We start from the raw sequence: 22853 nt of genomic DNA, 5'->3' as shown, positions 1-22853 counted from the left end.
GATAAATGACAGCAAACTGTATTGAGGTGGTCACAAGGGCATATATGAATCCTGTAGTCTACATAGCTTAAGATTTTACCAGATTTTTTCTTTAAATATTAGCATAAAGATATTGATAATGTTGCTGTTCCCTGGCCAAGTACTCCTCCAAATCCAGCTGTTTAGTTTTCATCCTTATTTGTATTAAGTTTAGATTTTCTTCTAGCAGCCATCTATGCTTTTAACCAGCCCTGGATCTGACTCATTTTCCTCTGGAACTGTCACTGACTGCATAAAAACTTGCTCCTTCCTCACATTAAGTTAATTTTATTAAACGATATGCTCAAGAACAATAGGCCATATTTATCTACCATAATGCCTAACTAACTGTTGTGAGAGTGTTACATGTTCAACACTGCAGGAGTTATTTCAAAATACACTTAAAAAAACAAAGGCTTCAGGGCTCTACTTTCATTGCCATGTGCTTGATGTGTCTGTAAAATACAAGAAAATAAGCATGCATGTGCATATGCAGTCTGTTACCCACAAAATTAGATGCAAATATACACCTGCCTATTTCAGCTCTGCAAAAACACTAAGGGACCTCTTAAGGTCATCTAGTCCAGTCAAGACCCAGTGGTCTCCAACCTTTTTACACCTAAGATCATTTTTTGAATTTAAGGGCAACCCAGGATCTACCCTGCCCCTTCCCTGAGGCCCCATCCCTTCCCCAAAGCCATGCCCCACTCCCTCCATCTCGCCCCCCTCACTTGCTGTCCCCTCCTTCACTCACTTTCACCAGGCTAGGGTAGGAGGTTGGGATTCAGGAGGGAGTATGGGCTCTGGGCTGGGAGGTTTGCAGTGTGGGAGGAGGCTCTAGGCTGAGCCTGGGACAGAGGGTTGGGATGCAGGAGAGGTTGAAGGGTGCAAGCTCTGGGAGAGAGTTTGGGTGCAGCAGGGGGCTCTGGGCTGGGGCAGAGTATTGGGATGCAAGAGGGGGTACAGGGTGCTGGATCTGGGAGGGAGGTCAGGGCTGGGGTTTGGGGTGCAGGAGGAGGTTTGGGTGCAGGAAGGGGTATGGGATGCTGGCTCTAGGAGGGGGCTCAGGGCTGGTTTGGGATGCTGGCTCTGGAAGAGGGCTGTGGCTTGGGGTGTGGCCTCTTGCCGGGCAGCACTTACCTCTGGTGGCTCCCGACGGTGGTGCAGCATGGCTGCTGCTAAGGCAGGTTCCCTGCCTACCCTAGCCCCACGCCAGTCCCTGAAGGAGCCAACGTGCCCCTGCGGTCCCTGTGCGGAGGCAAGTGGCATGTGGCTCCACATGCTGCCCTTCCCTGCCAGCTCTGCCCCCAAAGCTCCCATTGGCCACAGCTCCCTGTTCCCAGCCAATGGGAGCTGTGGGGGTGGTGCTTGCAGGCAGGAGCAGCGTGCGGAGGGAGACCGCGGCTTCCCAGCCCCTGGGGCCATGGGGCCGTGCTGGCTGCTTCTAGGAACAGTGTATGGCCAGGGTAGGCAGGGAGCCTGTCTTACCAGCAACCCCACTGTGCTACCGGAGATCATGATTGACTGATTGATGACCACTGTTCTAGACCATTTCTGACAGGTGTTCATCTAACCTGCGCTTAAAAATATCCAATGATGGAGATTCCACAACTTCCCTAGGCAATTTATTCCAGTGCTTAACCTTGCTGCAATTTAAACCCATTGCTTCTTGTCCTATTCTCAGAGGTTAAGATGAACAATTCTTCTCCTTCCTCCTTGTAACAACATTTTATGTACTTGAAAACTGTTACCATGTCCCGTCTCAGACTTTTCTTTTCCAGACTAAACAAACTCAATTTTTTCAATCTTCCCCCAAAGGTCATGTTTTCTAGACCTTTAATAATTTTTATTGCTCTTCTCTGGATTTCTCCAGTTTGTCCATATCTTTCCTGAAATGTGGTGCCCAGAACTGGACACAATACTCCACCTGAGGCCTAATCAGAGCAGAGTAGAGCAGAAGAATTACTTCTTGTGTCTCGCTTACAACTCTGCTGCTAATACATCCCAGAATCATGTTTGCTCTTTTTGCAACAGTGTTACACTGTTGACTCATATTTAGCTTGTGGTCCACTATAATCCCCAGATCCCTTTCCACAGTACTCCTTCTAAAGCATTCATTTCCCATTTTGTATGTGTGCAATGGATTGTTCCTTCCTACATGGAATACTTTCCATGTGTATTTATTGAATTTCATCCTTTTTACTTCAGACCATTTCTCCAGTTTGTCCAGACCATTTTCAATTTTAATCCTATCCTCCAAACCACTTGCAACCCCTCCCAGCTTGGTATCATCTGCAAACTTAATAAGTGTACTATCTATACCATTACTTAAATCACTGATGAAGATATTGAACAGAACCAGACCTAGAACTTGATCCCTGCAGAACCCCAGCATGACTGTGAACCACTCTCTGGGAATGGGAATGATAACTACTCTCTGGGAATGGTTTTCCAACCAGTTTTGCACCCACCTTATGTAGCTCCTTCTAGGTTGCATTTCCCTAGTTTGTTTATGAGAAGGTCATGCAAGACAGTATCAAAAGCTTTACTAAAAAGTCAAGATATATCACATCTACTTGCTCCCCCCTATCCACAAGGCTTGTTACCCTGTCAAAGAAAGCTATCAGGTTGGTTTGACATGATTTGTTCTTAACAAATCCATGCTGACTTATCTATCACCTCATTATCTTCTAGATTTTGCAAACTGATTGCTTAATTATTTGCTCCATGATCTTTCCAGGTACAGAAGTTAAGCTGACTGGCCTGCAGTTTCCTGGGTTGTCCTTATTTCCCTTTTTATAGATTGGCACTATATTTGCCATTTTCTAATCTTTTGGAATGTCTCCCATCTTCCATGACTTTTCAAAGATGATGGCTAATGGCTCAGATATCTCCTCAGTCAGCTCCTTGAGTATTCTAGGATGCATTTCATCAGGTCCTGGTGACTTGAAGACATCTAATTTGTCTAAGTAATTTTTACCCTGTTATTTCCCTATTTTAGCTTTGTATCCTACCTCATTTTCACTGGCATTCACTATGTTAGACATCCAATCACCACCAATCTTCTTGGTGAAAAGCAAAACAAAGAAGTCATTAAGCACCTCTTTCATTTCCATATTTTCTGTTATTTCCCCCCCTCACATTGAGTAACAGATCTACCCTGTCCTTGGTCTTCCTCTTGCTTCTCACGTATTTGTAGAATCTTTTCTTGTTACCCTTTATGTCTCTAGTTAGTCTGATCTCATTTTGTTCCTTGGCCTTTCTAATTTTGTCCCTACATACTTGTGTTATTTGTTTATATTCATTGTTTGTAATTTGACCTAGTTTCCACTTTTTGTAGGACTCTTTTTTGATTATTGAAGATTTCCTAGGCAAGACAGGGTGGTCTCTCTTTCCTGTGTAGTTGGATAGTTTGCTCGTGCACTTAATAATGTCTCGTTTTGAAAAACTGCCACTGTCTTCAATTGTTTTTCCCCTTAGACTTGCTTCCCAGGGGATCTTACCTACCAACTTCCTGAGTTTGCTAAAGTCTGCCTTCTTGAAATCCATTGTCTTTATTTTGCTTTTCTCCTTCCTACCATTCCTTAAAATCATGAACTCTACCATTTCATAATCACTTTCACCCAAGCTGCCTTCCGCTTTCAAATTCTCAACCAGTTCCTCCCTATTTGTCAAAATCAAATCTAGAACACCTCCTCCCTAGTAGCTTTCTTCATCTTCTGAAATAAAAAATTGTCCCCAATACATTCCAAGAACTTGTTGGATAATCTGTGCCTTGCTGTGTTATTTTCCCAACAGATGTATGAGTAGCTGAAGTCCCCCATCACCACCAAGTCCTGGGCTTTGGTTGATTTTGTTATTTAAAAAAGCCTCATTCACGTCTTCTTCCTGGTTAGGTGGTCTGTAATAGACCCCTACCATGACATCACACTTGTTTTTTAACCTCTTTTATCCTTACTCAGAGACTTTCAACAAGTCTGTCTCCTATTTCCATCTCTACCTCAGTCCAAGTGTATACATTTTAATATATAAGGCAACACCTCCTCCCTTTTTTCCCCTGCCTGTTCTTCCTGAGAAAGCTGTACCCTTCTGTATCAATATTCTAGTCATGTGTATTATCCCACCAAGTCTCTGTGATGCCAATTATGTCATAGTTGTGTTTATTTACTAGCATTTCAAATTCTTTCTCCTTATTCCTCATACTTCTCACATTATTGTACAGACATCTAAGATATGGATTTATTTACTTCCCCTCCCCAATTAGGTCTTGTCTCTCCTTTATCCCTGCTATAATAACCCATGCTCCACCCAAATTCTGACCCTTGTCCCAGGTCTCCATGTTTTTGACTTACCTGTGGGCTTTGGTCACCTGCCCCCTTCGAACCTAGTTTAAAGCCCTCCTCACTGGGTTAGCCAGTCTGTATCCAAGTATGCTCTTCCCCTTCCTCGATAGGTGGACCTCATCTCTGCCTAGCAGTTCTTCTTCCTGGAACAGCATCCCATGGTCAAGGAAGACAAAACCCTCCTGGCGACACCATCCTTGCAGCCAGGCATTCACCTTCAGGATGCATCTGTCTCTGCCTGGGCCCCTACCCTTGACCAGAAGTATCGAAGAGAACATCACCTGCATGTCCAACTCCTTCACCCTTACTCTCAGAGCCCTGTAGTCACTTCTGATCTGCTGAGGATCATACTTTGCAGTATCATCAGTGCCCACATGGATGAGTAGTATGGGGTAGTAGTGAGAAGGCTGGATTATCCTCAGCAATCCCTCCGTAATGTCTCAGATATGGACCCCTGGCAGGTAGCATATCTCCCTTGATGCCATGTCAGGTGACAGACAAGTGCCTCCAACCCCCCTCAGAAGAGAGTCATGAACAACCACTACCCTACATTTCTTCCTGGGAGTAGTGTCTGCTATTCTCCCAGCCTTGGGGCTACATGGCTTCTCCTCCTCTACCTCTGGAGGGTGATTTCTCATCGCTTGTTGCCAGGGCAGCATACTGGTTTTCCATCACCATGGTGGGCGGGTTGTTAGTTGGGATGGAGCACTGCCTGCTGCCAGAAGTAATCAGCAGCCAGATTCCTCCCTATGAGAGAGCCATATCCTACTCCCTGCAGTGGCATGACAACAGTCCTCTGTAGCTGGATAGCTTCCTCAGCCTTGGATGTCTCCATATGAATACTCTGGAGGAATTCCTCATGGGCATGGATGCTTCTTAACCTAGCCACCTCCTCCTGTAGCTCTCTCACCTGCTTCCTGAGAGATTCCACCAGCAGGCACCTTTCACAGTGGATGGTCCCCGCAGCCCAGCTTTCTGTGAGTGGGAAATGCAGACCACAGTCTCTGAAAATCCACATCAGGATCTGGGTAGAGGCATGTGGTAATCTAGCCTCCCAGTCCCAGACCTGAACTTTAGCGTCCACAGCCTGGTCCTGTCCCAAACCTGGACTTTTGCGTCCAAAAGTCTGGGGGCTTACCTGAAACTCCCCCAAGCTCACTACCAGCTTGGGTATTTGGGCTGCCACCAGGTCAGGTAGGTAATTTACTTTAGGGGGCCTGACCTCCCCCTTTCCTCTCTCTGGTGTCCCCAACCCTCCCTGGGTGGGACCTCCAGATTCCAAATCCCTTGGATGCTAAAAGCAGGGGAAAAAATCCCTTCTCCCCTCCTTCCCCGCCTTGCACAGAAACCGGTTTCTCTACTTCCCAAGCGATAAGCGTTCTCTACCCTCAGGACAATTGAGATGCAAAATGCCACCAGCTTGGCTTTGCCTTCCCCCGTGTCTGCTCTCGTAGCAGTAACAGGAAAAAAACTTCAACCACAAGAGAACAGAGATGATTCTTTGTCTCTTGCCCCGTAGCCTGCTCCTTCCCTGAAAGCAATAGGAAAATAGCTCACAGCCTGGCTTTTCCCTTCCCTTTGCCTCCCTAGGAAAAGAAACTTCCACACGTTTTAAAAGAAAAAGTTTATATAAAAATAGAAAGAAAATATAAAACAATAATCTTGCATTAAGAAACTCAATACAGGCTCTTGCTTATAAGAAGATATGAAAAAACAGTCTGATTTAAAGATAGCCCAATTAAACCAGTCCAACAAATCAACATACAGGTAAATACACCACAAAGATCATCATAGCCGAATTACTTTGCGTTCCCTGGGTACTTACAGATGTTTAGAAGAAACTTTAAGATAAGATGGAGTTAGGAGGAAACCTTGTTTACTCACAGCTGAGCAAACAACAAAGACCCCTGGTATACAAATTCCCGCCCCTGACTTTAAACAATCCAGTTCTCTGATTGGTCCTCTGGTCAGGTGTTTGGTTACCCTTTCCAGGTAAAAGAAACTTAACCCTTACCTTACCTATCTAGTTATGACAAGGCATCCATGGTTTGGTTGTCTGTCTGGATACAGGCGCAGGTGGAGGAAACAGGAGCAGTGTTGGCACTGATGATGAGGCCCTTTCTAACAATAGCGATTATATTAAATCTCCCTCTCACAAACTCCCTCCAAACTCCCATTTGCTAGCTCCCCTTGGTCGCTTAGCTATTGGCATTTAAGGCTTTCTCTCCTAGGTCAGCCCTACCCTCTCATTAATCACACAGGGGGAGGGTGATCACAAGGCTGATTCAGGCTGATCAAAGATGATTAAGGACGATTCAGGGAACAAAAGCTCAAATGGTCCCCAGACACACAATCCCAACTGATTCTGTAACTGAAATAATCTGAAAGAGAAAGAAAAACACAAACAGCCAATCAAACTCACTCATCCCAAGATGAGTACTTGAAGCTTGTTCGTTCAGCAGGGGGATCTCCTTCTCCCCCTCTCAAACTCCTGTGTTTGCTAGCTCCCTTTCAAGCTACAATCATTGTTACCTATTAATAATCTTCATAGGAAGTCTTACAATGTACCTGACCAAGTCTATAGGGGTTCTTCAAAGTCTTCTCAATTAGAGTTTGAATAATTCTTTTTTCTCTCAGCTGCAGAGATGCACACAGTCCTTAACTAGCACAACAACTTAAAACTCAGTAAAAATTATTTCCAGAGTCAGACATCAGAACTACCCTGTTTACCTACAGCTACTCAGCTTTCATATTCTGCTGTGTTCCCAGAATGCCCATGCTCAAAAGACTAAGGCCCAAAACAGGAATGCTGGATGGCACCTGCCCTTAAAGGGTCAGCATGCTCTTACCAAACTGACTTGCCAATTATTCTGTCTTTTGTAGGGAACAGATACATGAGCTCAAGCCAGTAAGAAAAAACATGAAGAAAGCAGAGTGTGGAGGCAGAACATGTATACAGATGATCCTTTATTCTATGAAGGATTTGAAGTATCTTATGCTCATGACATTTGGCACAATTACACTTGTGGGGAGGATTGGAATATGTAAATAACTGATTAAAAAGCTGGGGAAATATTGCTTATTTAAATATATTTGAGTACCGATACATGTGACATATGTGATTGTCCCTCCATAATCCATAAAGTTAACACAGCATAGATGCAACTAGTCTGTAAATAAATATATAATGAACTGTTAGATAAATGTATATTAAATAATGATAGAGAATTAGATATTATATATTTAATAGTGTTAAAAGAAAATATAAAAGGGATTTTTCTGCTTTCTGTGTGTCGTGTTGACATAGCTCTCAAAACTCTGCTAAAACAACTTCAAATGTTGTAAAAAACCAGAAAACTGTCTTATCTACAGTTGATTCTTGGTCTGTGTAGATAGTAAAGTAAAACCAGACAAATGTGTGATTTACTAGCCAGGCGTAGCTCTCCCTAATAAAACAGATTAGGGAGTATGGACTCTGCCTGGACAGGACTAACCAACCAGCAATTCCAAGGCCAAAAGAAGCAAATAAGTAAGAATAAGACAATTGTTGCAAAAGACAATGGAACACATGAAAGTAATGAAATGACAACTAGAATGAGTAAGGAGGAGGGTAGCAATGGTTACAAAGGATAGATAAGGAGGTATCAATTAGAGTTTTAGCAAGCTAAGTAAAAATGTATTAGAGCTATTATGATGTATGTATGAAATTATATTTGGAACAGAATGATTATAGATAAGGTAGTTTTAATAATTTGTGCTTGCATATTATGAGACAAGGTATAAAGGATGTGTGTTTATAAAAGGGAGGGTACAGCAATGCAGGACACCCACCAGATCAGACCAGCATGGACCTGATGAAGACAGAAACAGCCTACTTGCACCCCAGGACTTGGTTACTGATTGATATTCTATCTTGTGCTGTTTCACTTATGCTTTATGCTTGAATATGGCATAAAATTTTCTTATTAAAGCTTTAAACTAGTTAAGCTTAGTAATTGGTGTGGACTGCTTTTCACTCCACAAACCTTTCATAGGCTTAGGGGCTATACATGTGTATCTGTTTGAAATAGAGTCCTAAATACTGTTAACCATTTTGCTGCTGCTCCTGTGCAATGTTAGAGCACAGCATAGTGATGTGCCAATGTACGGTTGGACACAATCCAGTTAATGTGACAGGAATATGCTATTGGAATACTGGCACTGCAAAGGGAGCATAGTCAGTACATCCTTACTGCAGTGATAACAATGAGCCAGAGTCTGGTCTTGCCACGTTTTTATCACACAGCAAAACCCAACTCTTCATGTAAAGATATTCTTGTAGAAAATAACCAAAGCACTCAGATACTACAATGATGGGTGTCAATAAAATAATTTAATAGGAATGAGTCTGCTCAGAGCAGTTAGAATGAGAGGTAATATTAACATAAAGCCTAGAAATTATGCACATAGGTACTTTAAAAATGTAGACACAGATGGCAATATAGGAAGTGTATTTTATGCTAGGAACCCAAAAGAAAACCACCCCAAAGGTTAACTCTATCATCTTTGGTGTCATCTTAACAGAAGTAATTTCATATAATTTACTGCAAATAACATCTCTTCAGCAGCTTTAAAGAAACAGGAGAGTCACAAACAGTTTTGATTTGCTCGTGGCCATATACACCTCAAATGTCCATCATTTTGAGGAACATGATTCATTTTACTCTCAAAGTTCCCTATGTTCCATACAAATTTCTGTATCTTCAGTTTTGTTGTTGAAAATAATTTACATCACAAATAAACACAAAGAGCTATTTTCACTAAAGGAATGCACTCCAAATAATTAATTTTCCCGCATGAATGATTTGTGTGTTCCTCATTTTTTGGATCTTTCCGTCACATTGCATTCCACATTTGGGTCTTAGCAGGTGTTGAGTTATATCCATGGCTGTTTGTTGCTTTAGTGAAGTACACAAAAGTTATCTATTTTGACATTGTGGGTATCTAAAAACTAAGCGTCTGAGTGAAAGTGACTCAAAACTCTACACTGGAAACCAGCCGTTTTGAGATCAGCCTGAGTGATACATTGGTGGGTCTGAGCTCTTGGATAGTTGCCAGGTGCACCTCTTAACAGCTGCATGAGGAAACGTTAGAAATAGTTATCAGTGAGAATGTGTCTCATCAAACAGCCAGATTCTTCACTTCACAAGGACAGAATCAAAGTACATCTCTAATCTACCCAAAGGGAGAGGAGTGTGCGTGAAAGGTGTCTCCATGCTGCCTTTAAGAGTTGGTGTTTGGGGAGCTGTCTTTCCTTGTCCCATGAAGGTAGAGTTTGGGGGAGCTGTGTGCCTGTGAAGGATCTCTCCTGGTCTATTAGGACTGGAGGAGTGCTCGTGGTGTTTGCCTTGTCTCCATAGGGGTTGGGGGACCTATATAGATGTTTTCCTTTCCCCCTAAGAGCTCAGGCAAGAGCTGGGTGTGAGTTGGCACCTCTCTTTCAGCAGGGGTGGCTCCAGGCACCAGCACGCCAAGCGCGTGCCTGGGGTGGCAAGCTATGGGGGGTGCTCTACCCATGGCAGCGAGGGCAGCAGACAGGTTGCCTTTGGCGGCATGCTTGCGGAGGGTCGCTGTTCCCCTGCCTGCCGTGCTTGGGGCAGCAAAATACCTAAAGCTGCCCCTGCCTTTGAGAGTTAGGACGTGTGTTGGAAGGTATTTTCACTTGTTCCCTACAAGGGTCATGGGGAGTTGTGTGTAAGGGCTGCCCCATTCTCCCGCCTAATGCGGGGGGGGGGGGCAGTTGTGTGGCTCCCCTTGCCCCTTCTCACGGTTAGGGAGGGAGCTTGTCTGCCCGTCCCCTGTAAGGGTGTGGGTGGAGAGGAGGTACGTCTCCTTGTCGGGGTTTGGGCTAGAACGGAAAGCGGCTCAATGCTTCGCCTCGCCTTACCGAGGGCGAGGCGCTGCGCTCTCCCGCCCTGAGGAAGCGGCCGCTCGGCCAGAGTCCCACGCTCCGCCCCTGCTGACGAGATTGATGCGCGACAATGCGGCAGCGCCACTGACTTCCCGATGCTCTGGCGTCCGAGATCGACTGCGGTCTGGGAGCGGGATGGAGCCGGAGCGGAGGCTGAGAGTGGCTCCCACGCGCGGCAGCCGGGGGTCTGGGTGCTGAGTCCCGCCGGCGTGCGGCGATAGCACGTCTTCCCCTGGCGCGTCGGGGGCGCGAGCCATGGGATCCCGGGACGTGCTGAGCGAGACCACCCGGCTGGCCTCCTCCAGCGCCCTGCTGCAGGTACCCCCCTGCTCCTCTGCTGGGCGGCCCCCCCCCCCCCCGAGCAGGCAGACGCGGAAGGAGGGAATCTTCTCTTCGGTGTAAGAGCGAACTCCTCCGAGTGTAGGATACCGCTCCGCGTAGGAGTGTGCTACTGGTAGCACTTACTGATGAGGGCAGATTGTAAGAAACTGCTATTGTATTAAACTGCTACCTGCTGTAGCAAATGCCTGCAGGTAGTAGGTTCTTGCACTATAATGTATGTGAAATTGCTACATGTGGGAATGTGCTATCTGTAGCAGTTAGTGATATGTGTAGATTGTAAGAAACAGCTCTTGTAAAAAGATGCTACTTTATTTGTACATGCTTGAGAACTGTTATCATGTTTCAGTCTTCTCTCATAGGTCGTGTTTTCTAAGGACCTTAAATTTTCACAAACTTTATAAGCTATGCTATTATCTCAGTCATTAAGATTTTGAATAGAAACATATCCAGAACTGATCCCCGGAGAATCCACTTGTTATGCCCATCTTATTTATCGTTATGTCTATCTAGGTTTCCTTTCCATAGTTTGTTTATGAGAAGGTCATGGGAGACGGTATCAAAAGCCTTACCAAAGGCAAGATATACCGCATCTACCACTTGTAGGCTCGTTACGCTGTTAAAGAAAGCTACCAAGTTGGTTTTACATGTGAGACTGCTTGAAATACCTTTTTTTAGCAAAGTAGGACCTGTCACTGCTGCAGGTAGCACGGTCCTACAGAAAGCATTATCACACACGCATGTATGAAACTGCAGACTATAGGGATGTGCTGCCTGTAACACTGCAATGCAATGAAGCTAATTCCTACAGACAGCAGTTTCTCACACCATTGGTAAGTGAGACTGTCTGTAGGAATTAGCTACATCAGATGGCTTTAGTGAATTCTTACCATTAGAAGTTCCTGAGAGCTGCAAAGGGCCATACGTGTTAGCCTTGTGGTGTTCTGAACAACAGTTATTAGCTATTATGCTAACAGAAAGTGAGATGAATTGGGTACGAGCTAAAGATATGACAGTCTTAACTCCTTTGCTGACAAAACATGAAAATAACCTTTTCCTTACATATGTTTCTGGATGGTACACAGCTGTGGCCAGCTCAATTAGGGCCTAGCTGTCCTGATAAGAGGGCTGTAGGCCAGAAGCTGGAGAAGTCTCACTCTAGCCCTGGGGTGAGTGGGAAGGGGAGCAAGGTATTGAAGTGGAGCAATGCTGAGGAAGGGCAAGGGAATCTGGAGAATTCCAGCCTGTTAAACCCCCAGACTTCAGGCCTTGATGAAGACCTATGTAAAGGTACTTGGGCTGCAGAGGGGCAGCCTGGCGATAGGCAAAGGCAGCAGGTCCTAACCCCTTGCCAATGATGAGTGATCATGGCAGACTGCAGTCTGCCCCAGTGAGCAGGTGCTAGATGATGACTGGCAGTAGCCCCTGAGGCAAGGTGGGTTTAGAGGGTTGGGGGTTCCCCCTGGAAGGGAAACCCAGAATAAGGGGTTATTGTGGAGGCAGCACCCGAAGGTAAACGGCACTGGGGTCCAGCAGGGACATGGGTGCCTGTGGCAGGCGAGACACTAGCTAGTAGGAGGCACTCGGTACACTGGCCAGTATAAAGTTCTCTGTACCCTGGAGAGCTAAGTTCCCGAGACAACCAGCAGGAGGTGATGCGCTGGTGAGTCTTGACCTAGCTACAGTGTCATTGGATTAGAGGAGCTTTTGTGGCAAGAACCACCAGTAGAGCAACATTTGTGTAATATAATATTATAAGCATATTTTCATAAACAATGTAGAGTATAATGTCACACCCCACATGTATGTTTGCTAATCTGCAAAGTAAAGGAGCATGCACCTTTGGGTGCAAATGCGCATGACAATAGTGCAGAGCCATGCAAGCTCCATGATTTTGTGTGAGATGGCAGATAGTGAGGAGGGCCAGGCAGGTTAGCGGGTTTAGAAAAAAAGGTGTAAACACTATGTATACATTTATGTATGGGATACTTATAAAATTAGTGGATGATTAATCACATGAGTTATAAGAAGTCAGATCCCATGGCCACAACCACTCCTGTCTGACCTGTTTGGTACCCAGCATACACTGCCAAACCAAAGCTTCCCAAAATACAGTGGGATATCTATTCATGGTGCACCTCACTCTGAATCTGTACAAGTGCTTCTGGTGAGTACTCTTGACTGCTGAGGCAAGGAGTCCAGGAGGCATGCACACAAGTGACATATGTCACCATAGAGTCACTACGGTTACTAACCTGAGTTAATCCAAACTTAAAGTGTACGTATGGCCTTAGGTATATTAAATGTTTGGGAGTATGAGGGTAGACTAAGATCCATTCAGGTGTTTAAGCTCAAGGCATTGAAACTGGCCTTACTACACCCTACAGGCTCAGGAACAAAGAGGCACACAAAAATATAATTTATTTATTAAAATTTCTTGACTTGAGGGTGTATAATTCATGATTTTAGAATTCTTGTGGTTGTAAAGGTATGTTGGGGTGTAGATGTGTGTTCATTATATTTTGCAAGGAAAAACGATGAATGGGTTGAACAAAGAATTAAATCAGTCCCTCAGGATAAGTAAATTGGCTATTAGCCAAGATAATCAGGGATGCAGGCCCATGCTCTGCATGTCCCTAAAATGTTCTTTGACTGCCGCATGCTGGGAGTGGACAATGGGATGGTTCAATGAATCATTGCCTGGTCTGATCATTCCCTTAGAAGCACCTGGCATTGGCCACTGTCACAAGACAGGATACTAGATGAGGCGGACTATTGGTCTGACCACCAATATTTACACCATTGGTGAATTGACTCAAAACAAAGTTTTGACAATAGGCCAGAAATTCAGTCAGCATGGAAGTCAGATGGTCCAACGGAATAAACATCTGCTCTAAAAATGAGAAGAAAAAATTAGAATGAAGAATTCAGGGAATCCCAGCAGCAAATAAGACAACTTGACTTGGAGACTTTATGCATTCAGATACAGTGATAAGGGATTCTTGGTTTCTGAGGGGATGTATGTAAAATGTTTCACCGAATTAAATCTTGGGGATTATTTATACTGGCAAGTTAAAGCGCTCTAACTTGCTGGTTCAAGGGTGTGAAAAATCCCCCCCCTCCAAGCGCAGCACGTTTGAGCGCTTTAAAGCGCTAGTGTAGACAGGCTCGGCTGCCTGTGCTTGGAGCTAATTCCCTCATTGAGGTGGATTACCAGGTGCACTGTCACCCATGACAGCGCTTTGAACTTTGTAGTGTAGTCATAGCCTCGGTAGGTTAGATCAGACAAAGAGGAGATTCATTGACTAGGCATTGGGATGCAGGGTGCGGGCTCCAGCTTGGTGCCACTTACCTAGAGCGGTTCCAGGGTGGCAGTGGCGCGCACTGGGATAAGGGCAGGCTCCCTGCCTGCCTGCCCTGGCCCCCGGCCCCGCGCTGCTCCGTTCCAGGAAGCAGGTGGAACCCTGTTCCTGCAGCCCATGGAGGAGTGGGGGGGCTCAGAGTTCTGTGTGTGCACTGCTCTTACCGCTCCTCTATACTTCCCACGAAGCTCCCATTGGCCGCAGTTCCCTGTTCCCAGCCAATGGAAGCTGCGGGGGCCGTGCCTGGGAGGAGGCAATGCAGGAGTCCTGTCTCCCCCCCCGCCCCGGCCCGAAGGGGCGTGCTGCCAGCTGCTTCAGACAGCAGCGCGGGGCTCGCAACACCACAGGGGGCAGTCCTGTGGGTAGGCAGGGGCGCGGGGAGCTTGGCGGGTCACATGCCCACAAGCCCCTTGGGCCACGTGTTTGAGACCCCTGTTATAGACTAACAGACGTATTGGAGCATAAACTTTCATGGGTGAATACCCACTTCGTCAGATGCATGACATTGCACCTCCATGTAGTTCTTCCCTATAAGTAATTTTTCCTTTCCAGAGCAACAATGCATTTAGCACGTGAGTTGTTTCCAATGTATATTATTTCTAGATTAAATTAATGCTGTCTGGGTGGTTCTCAATCTTCGCAGACTACTGTGTGCCTTTCAGCAGTCTGAGGCCCAAGCCCCGCCACCCAGTGCTGACGCATATAATTTAGCTTTGCAAGACCTCCTGTGGCGTAGGGCCCTGTGCAGTTGCCCTGCTTGCCACCCTCTAACACTGGCCGTGCACTTGTGATACCCCTAAATCCATCCCGTGATCGCACTGGGAGTCGTAACCTCTATGTTGAGAAACAATGATGTAGATGATTGACGTGTCATACCCTGGTTGAGAACCACTGATTTAGATAGCAAATAATAAAAATTATTGTCAATGGGCTTAATCCTGTGAGATACTGGACACCTCATGTGAGCAGAGCACGTATGATCATCAACTTCAGTAGCAGCTGAAAGAATTCAGCACCTTTCAGAAGTTGCTTAGCCCTGCACAGGATCTGGTCCCTTGTTAAGATTGATATTGGCCCATATTTGAAAGTAATTAGTGCAACTTATTCTGTGTGTTTTCTTTACAGATATTGTTTCGGGTGATTACTTTTGGCTTAAATGCATTTACTCTCCGCTATGTATCAAAAGAAATGATTGGCCTTGTGAATGTAAGGTAATGAAGAATAGAATTGATGGTGAATGATTCCAATATAGAAGTTTGTCACACTTTTCATTGTCTAAATACAAATGAAGTACTTGGGCTTTCCCTAATGCAAAATTTTTAAAAAGGGGATGCATGATAGCATAATGAAGATGCTGATGTCAGTACACTTTAAAGGCTTGAAGTAAGATTATATGCCTTGTGTTTAAAAACAAATTTTACCCATGGTGGCTAGTAACACTTCAGAAAAAAAAATAAAATCTAACAAAGTACTTCTTGGTATTTTGTGGTGTTTGCTTGTTGGATTTCTCTAAATCCAAGCAAGGAAAGTACACTTCTACCCCGATGTAACGCGACCTAATATAAGGCAGGTTTGCATACAAGGTGGTAAAGCTCTGACACGCTGCTCTGAGCAGCATGTTAAGGGTGCCGTGCCAGGCCAGGGCTGAGGGGTTCAATAAGGGGGTCTCCAGGGCGGTCAGGGGCCCCCCCTCCCCCAGGGTCTGGGGGGCAGGAGCTGTGGGAGGGCACTTTTGGGGGCAGCGCAGTCCCAGAGTGCCCCAAGGGATTAGCGGGGAGCCGGGAGTAGTCTGCTCTGCTTCCCTCACCCCGGCCCCAGCCCCAGCCGTGTCGCTCAGGGGAGGGGGCTTAGGGGAAGGGATCCCCCCCACACTCACCGGCGGTGGGAGGCAGGGCAGCCCAGCCCCAGACAGCTCCACTCCGCCAGCTCCCAGCCGTTGCGCTTCACTTCCCGCTGAACAGGTGAGTGCAGGACCTTTCCCCAGCCGCTCCCCAGCGACATGGCTGGGGCCAGGGCGAGGAAAGTGGAGCAAGCTGGGGCTGCGTTGCTCCGCTGCCAGTGAGTGTGTGGGGAGGGCACCCTTTCCCCAACCTCCCCGCACTCACCGGCAGCAGGAAGCAAAGCGCCGCAGCTGGGAGGTGGCGGAGTGGAGTGGGCTGGGGCTGGGCTGCTCCGCTTCCCACTGCTGATGAGTCCCTGTCTGGGGAAAGTGGGAGGTGGATAGGGATTGGAGCAGTCAGGAGACGGGGGTTGGGTAGGGGGTGGGGTGCTGGGCGTGATTAGGGACAGGGGTCTCTGGAGGGGGCAGTCAGGGAACAAGGAACGGGAGGGCAAAGCAAGTTTGATATAACGTGGTCTCACCTATAACACGGTCTCACCTATAACGCGGAGAGATTTTTTTATCCTGAGGACTGCGTTGTATCGGGGTAGAGATGTGTATCAATCCACTTCACTTTCTGCCTCATGGACTAGCAGGATGACTAAGTGAAATGTTTAGAGCTGTTTCCAGTGGCATTAGAAACATTACTGTCTGAATTTTGAACTGTACAATGGTGTGCCTGTAATCTTGTGATAAGAGTAGCTTTATAATGTTCAGTTTTGAAGTTATAAATGAGTAACTGTCTAGTAGGTTCTTAATATTCAATATTGAACATACAGGTACCTCGTGTTGGCTTTGGCAAATCTTAAGCAAATTGGGTAGAGTATTCCCTTTCCTCCCAACTTCCCTGGGACTTACTTAAATCTTATCTGGTAAAGATTGGAGCATCAATTTGAAAAACACTGCTGTAATCTTATTCCTTTCCTGCCCTTCAGAACTGTATGTTAACAATGTAGCACATGAGGGGGGAAAAAAAATACAATTTGCCAATATTTGTATTAAACCATATATCGTGACACCACATCTTCCCCTATTGGGAGCAAGTTGGTCAACCCTCTGTTATGCACAATTTTTATTATAAGATCATCTATTAGAAATAAGTTTTTGCTCTATGGTATTTAAACTATGTTTATAGGTAAAGTAGCTTTGTCAGATTAGTTATTAAACGTCAGTTTAGCCATTGTAGTGCTGTACATGAAGACATGCCCTCAAATGAATCAATTTCTTTTTATTCCCGTTCTTTAGGCTAACACTGCTTTATTCTACAATTGTTTTCTTAGCCAGAGAGGCATTCCGTAGGGCTTGTTTGAGTGGCAGCACAAAGCGAAATTGGACCAAAACTATTAATCTTTTGTGGCTAACGTAAGTGTCCTTTTGAGATTCTTATTTATTCCAGTCTATGTTTATAAAAGCATTCATTGTCAGATGTCTGAGCACATATAAAGATGAAAATATGTATTTACCTAACCAGACTACTATTCCAGGATGTAGCATATTATGATCTCCTCGGTTGCAGCCTCAAGACAAAGACTCAAGGCATTAGATTAAATGGGATTAATGATACTTACTTCCCTCTTTAAAAGTGTTTTGAGATCTACTGATGAAAAGTGCTGTATATGAGTTGAGTTAAGTATTATTGTTTATACTGTGCTCTTAGCACCCATGGACTTGGCCTCTTTTGGAGCTATACTGGGGAAGTAAATTCTATAGTCAAGATGCACACTAGGGAAAATTTGATTATTTAGGAACATGTACTTCAAAAGTATTAGAACTAAATTCCTTAGAGGTTCTTATACAGCATTCATCACCATAGTACCTGAATGCCTTCTGGTAGCGCCTTAAGCTTTGTCACTAGCATCTGTTGTGTATGTTTGCTTATCTTCTCCCCATGGGGAGAAGTGAAACTGAAAATGAAGGTTTTAATTTATGTGGAGGGTCCAAGTTTGGATCTAGAGCTTGATCCCAAATATCTTTGGGGTTTGGAGCACTGCGAAAGCATTGTGGTTGGTCCCTGAGGGCTCAGCAATCTTTGGTTACTTTAGAGGCTAATTAAGTACTGGAGGAAGCAGAGTACAGCTTTTTCTTAGAAGTAATAGTTGGCCCAGTACAGGACCTTGGAGGGGAAATGCGAATAGGAGAGTGAGAAATCAGAGAAACACTTTGTCCTCCCCTCACTCACAAAACTGCCACATTTAGATAAGATCAGAGGTTTGCTTATGTTTTCAAATGTGGAAGAAGCAAAACTAGGCGCCTAGCCAAAATGCCTAGCAGCCAAAATATAGTGTGTGTTATTTTCTTATTACTTAGATTCTTCAGGTTTGTCTATGCAAACATTTAGTTCATGGCAAGCTGGGGTGCAAATCTAGCCCATTACTAGCCTGCTGTGAACAAAGTATCCATGAAAAGAACAGGAGTACTTCTGGCACCTTAGAGACTAACAAATTTATTTGAGCATAAGCTTTTGTGGGCTACAGCCCACTTCATCGGACGCACAGAATGGAACATATAGTGAGGAGAGAGATACGTATACATACAGAGAACATGAAAAAGTGGAAGTTGGGATCAGAGGATAATGACCTGTGTAGAATGTGGTGTTTGAGAGCTACCTAGCGGCCTCTTGTTCATATTCCAACTTATTCATGATGATGACAGCACCTTCTTTGTCAGCCTTTTTGATTATCATGTCAGAATTGTTCCCGAGGCTGTTGATGGCATTGTGTTCAGCAAGTGATGCTGCTATTTCCCCCATGTTAAGTATCCTCACAGCTTCTTGTCAAACTGTCTTAAATGAGCTATCTTGATTATCACTACAAAAGTTTTTTTCTCCTGCTGACAACAGTTCCTCTTAATTAATTAGCCTCATAGAGTTGGTTGGGCAACTCCCATCTTTTCATGTTCTCTGTATGTATATCAGGGGTAGGCAACCTATGGCACGTGTGCCGAAGGCAGCACACGAGCTGATTTTAGGAGGCACTCGCACTGCCCGGATCCTGGCTACCAGTCCTGGGGGCTCTGCATTTTAATTTAATTTTAAATGAAGCTTCTTAAACATTTTGAAACCTTATTAACTTTACATACAACAATAATTTAGTTGTATATTATAGACTTATAGAAAGAGACCTTCTAAAAACGTTAAAAAATATTACTGGCATGCAAAACCTTAAATCAGAGTGAATAAATGAAGACTCGGCACAGCACTTCTGAAAGGTTGCCAACTCCTGATGTATATATATCTCCTCACTATATGTTCCATTCTATGGATCCGAAGAAGTGGGCTGTAACCCCATGAAAGCTTATGCTCAAATAAATTTGTTAGTCTCTAAGGTGCCACAAGGACTCTTGTTCTTTTTGCGGATACAGACTAACATGGCTGCTACTCTGAAAAGTATCATGTGAACCTTACTGACATGCACCGACAGTTCCTTAGTGTACTTCATGTGCCCTGCTTTGGAGTAGGCCTATAAAAAGAAGTCAAGGGAGTTTGTTAGAGATCTTTTTAAAACCACAGCAACAATGGGCAGGATTGTGGTATGGTGAGTTTATTTTTTTTAGGGGAGCAGTTAAAAAGTGGGTGGTAGTGGTTAGAACTTTTTCCATTAGAACGTTTAACATATTTATGTAAATATAATCACTACAAAGAAATGAAATATGAATACTTGTATCCTGTAGTATCAATTCAAATATTTTAATTGTATATAGCAAAGTGAAAACTGCATGTTTCCCTCCTCTTTTGCTTGCAATATGTGATCACTTAATTTAATTTGTGTTTTTCCATTTAGATAAGCACCTCTATAACTCAGAAAAACAATTTATTTGACTTTATTTATTTATGTATTTATTTAAAGAGTTCCGTTGGGGGTGTGTTGGTCACTGTTCCTGGGCTGGATCTGGCTACAGTTACTTGAAGTTCCTGATCCTAACTCAATTCCCTACTATAAGATTGGAGTAGTTGCATTTGGTCTTTCTGCAGTGGTTGAACTTCTAGGAGAACCATTCTGGGTTTTGGCACAAGCACATTTGTTTATAAGGCTTAAGGTTAGTAAAATGAGCACGATACTTGCATATACTGGATAATGATGGAGAAAGTCTTGATTGAGTTAGTCAAAGATGACTGGGGTATTTAACCACATAACTCTGAATGAAGTTAAAGGCTAGTGTGATGAGATGCCTTTGGTCATGAAAGTCTGATACCTAATATTTAACACATGTATTTAAATGTACATATATAATAAGTGAATATGCAGTTTGTGTACACTTCAGGTCTTCTGACTGTTGCAGTTGGCAGTGAATCTGTGTTTTTTGTTTTTTTTTTAAACTTAGGTAATTGCTGAAAGTCTTTCAATAATCTCCAAATGCATTTTGACAGTTATTTTAGTAGTGCTGTATCCACAATGGGGACTTTACATTTTTTCTTTGGCCCAGGTAAGTTTTCTCTGTGTTCTCTACTGTATGTTTGTGACTCACCAAACTTCTGTTTGCTGCTGCCTCTTGGATTTAACCAATTAACTAATCCTGAAAGTAAGAGGAAGATGCTTCTGCAATGTTGTACAGAATACTATTCTTATATATCTACGTCCACTGCACATTTAGCATTTTGACTGATACAGTTTAGTGCTAACAGAAACACGCACCATGTTTTATGTATGCATGCACATTCTCCAAATATGGACACTTATTATTTGCTTCTTATTTCTAATTCATTTATACATGTTAATGAATGGTAGGCTTAATCTTTGAATTTGTTACTTTGGATTCCTACTGTTTGCAGCAGGAGATGACAATGTGTGTACCAGTTCAACAAATATGTTCTGATTTTTTCCCCCCTTATTGCAGATGACTTTGTGTATGAGAAATAAGATCTTGAGTTCTTTAGCAAAGAATTTCAATGATAAATGACCAAATAGATCAGTGTTTATATGTAACAACTTGATAACTGGCATTTAAGATTTGAGTTTTTATTCCAAACTAAGAGAGCCTTTGTGCAAACTAAATACTTATGTTATTTTTCTGTGGTGTGGTAGCGCTTAAAGGCCTGATCCCTTTTGTGCTAGGCACTGTAGGAACATAACAGACCTGCCGCCAAGACTTCATCAGACTGATTTATAATGTATGGATGGTGAAATAATCTATGGACTGAATCAGGATTTGAGAGATAGCTGTTCCTCTGTTAAATACATGCGTGAACCCTTACTTTAGGGCATAACAAACTTCATCAATTACGTATTTTTATCTTTGTAACCCTTTCCAGTTCAGTGTCTAATCCTGCAAAACTCTACTTCACAGTAAGAATTTGTAAGATCAGGCCTTTAGATTGCAAATACCCTGCCTTTAATTTTTCTGCAAAATGTAGTGCATACCTGTGGCGTTATATAATATTAATGCAGTCTGTCACTGTAGTTGCTATCAACCCTTCCATTTAGGTCCCTCTTTTACAGAGATTACTATTATTTGGCTGCAAATTTCAACTGTTTTGAATCATTTATAAACCTCTTCTCCATATGTAATTCCTTGTAGCACAGATCAATACAATAAAATAGTCTATGAATTAATTAAAGCTTTATAATTGGCTGTCTACTAACTAGGACAAATGAATCGGTCAACACAAGAGGAAAACAGTACAGTGAAAGATTTGTGTTGTCTCAGAGCTTTGGCTCCAGACATCTACACTGCACTTTTTAGCCCTTCAGCCTGAGCCCTGTGAGCCTGAATCAATTGACCTGGGCCAGCTGCAGCCATACTACAAATCTTTTATTGCAGTGCAAACATAGGCAATTTTAGGGTGGAGTGACACAGATCGGGGCCAGTAATGTTAAAATGTGCTGATTTAAAAAAAAAAAAAGTTACGGGATTTTTGTGTGTTAGGGTGACTAGTGATAGTAGTAATTTTGGTTTAGAACATTTGTTTGTAAACTATTCCTTCACTCAGTCTACTATTTGACATTTCAGAATAATTGTGAGGTATCCAATTATTATTTAGCTGAATCCTAGTATGTACTTTTAAATCTGTAGTTTATATTATGTTTCATATCTTTTCTTTCAGCTTTTATACACCAGTATTCTGGTGCTGTGCTATGTAATGTATTTCATGAAGTTTTTGGGTTCTCCTGAAGCAACGAAGAAATCTTTTCCAGTTTCTAGAATGACAGATCTGTTACCCAACTTGATTGAAGACCAGGTAAATTGCAGAGCTTGAAGTTTTTAATATTGTTGTCTTTCATGAATGAGGGAATTTCAGAGTTGGTTTTGCTGAATAAGGAGAAACAATTTGAGTAAAACCCATCTTAAATGTGAGTTTGCAGGATGTAGCCTCCTTGCAGAGGATGCAGTTGAGCAAGAACAAACAGGTTGAGTAGATTATTCTTGTAATGGTTCTCTTTGTATTAATAAAGCTTTTATTACTATTTAAAACATGACCACCACCTCACTTTGGTCAACACTCAGGTTCCCCCAAGCTTCTCAAGCACTCTTTTTATTGAAGTGAGAAATGAAATCAGTTATTAACTAGCTAATTTCTTCGATGCAGGATTGTTTCACTGAAATATATTTTCTAGTGTTTTTGCATAGACCTTTAAGAATGTAGCTGCATGTAATAATGAATAGAATGAGCATTAGTGATTGAATTCCAAGCAGGTTAGTTTATCTCCTAAAGGAATGATAATCTAACTGTTGTGCCAGGGAGTTTTCTACTCAATGTTTTTGGAAAAATACTGAATTCTGAAATATACAGAATCCCTATTCAGCAAAACATGTTCCATTCTCTTCATAGATAGGGCTCTGAGGAAAATCATGATTTAATGGACTGGGAAAAATTATCCCAATACCTGAATTTTTCCAACAGCAGGGAGGTAGAAGTGGGCACCTGTGCGCACTCGTCTGGGGCTCAGTGTGGCTTGTAGCATGTGGCAGTGTCATGTTGGAGCAGCAATTTCGAATGGTGGCCATCTTGCCTCTCATAAAACTGG

General features: G+C 43.5%; 1 protein-coding gene across 2 annotated transcripts in view; it reads left to right on the top strand.

Annotated features, from left to right (window-relative positions):
- The first annotated feature begins 10363 nt into the window (after positions 1 to 10363).
- The window catches only part of RFT1 (RFT1 glycolipid translocator homolog), a 38774-nt gene continuing 26284 nt past the window's right edge, over positions 10364 to 22853 (top strand). The window contains exons 1-6 of one of the 2 annotated variants that reach the window (XM_032772905.2): positions 10364 to 10629; positions 15138 to 15223; positions 17137 to 17253; positions 19737 to 19926; positions 20212 to 20313; positions 21932 to 22066. In XM_032772905.2, the coding sequence (XP_032628796.1) occupies positions 10567 to 10629; positions 15138 to 15223; positions 17137 to 17253; positions 19737 to 19926; positions 20212 to 20313; positions 21932 to 22066 (693 nt within the window). In that variant the 5' untranslated portion in view covers positions 10364 to 10566. The remainder of the gene's footprint in view (positions 10630 to 15137; positions 15224 to 17136; positions 17254 to 19736; positions 19927 to 20211; positions 20314 to 21931; positions 22067 to 22853) is intronic. The other variant, XM_032772904.2, reaches the window with a different exon arrangement.

The sequence above is a fragment of the Chelonoidis abingdonii genome, chromosome 16 (assembly GCF_003597395.2).
Source record: "Chelonoidis abingdonii isolate Lonesome George chromosome 16, CheloAbing_2.0, whole genome shotgun sequence".
In the NCBI taxonomy this organism is placed as follows: Eukaryota; Metazoa; Chordata; order Testudines; family Testudinidae; genus Chelonoidis; species Chelonoidis abingdonii.
The sequence above is the reverse complement of the archived record's forward strand: the minus strand, read 5'-3'. Positions and strand labels throughout refer to the sequence as shown.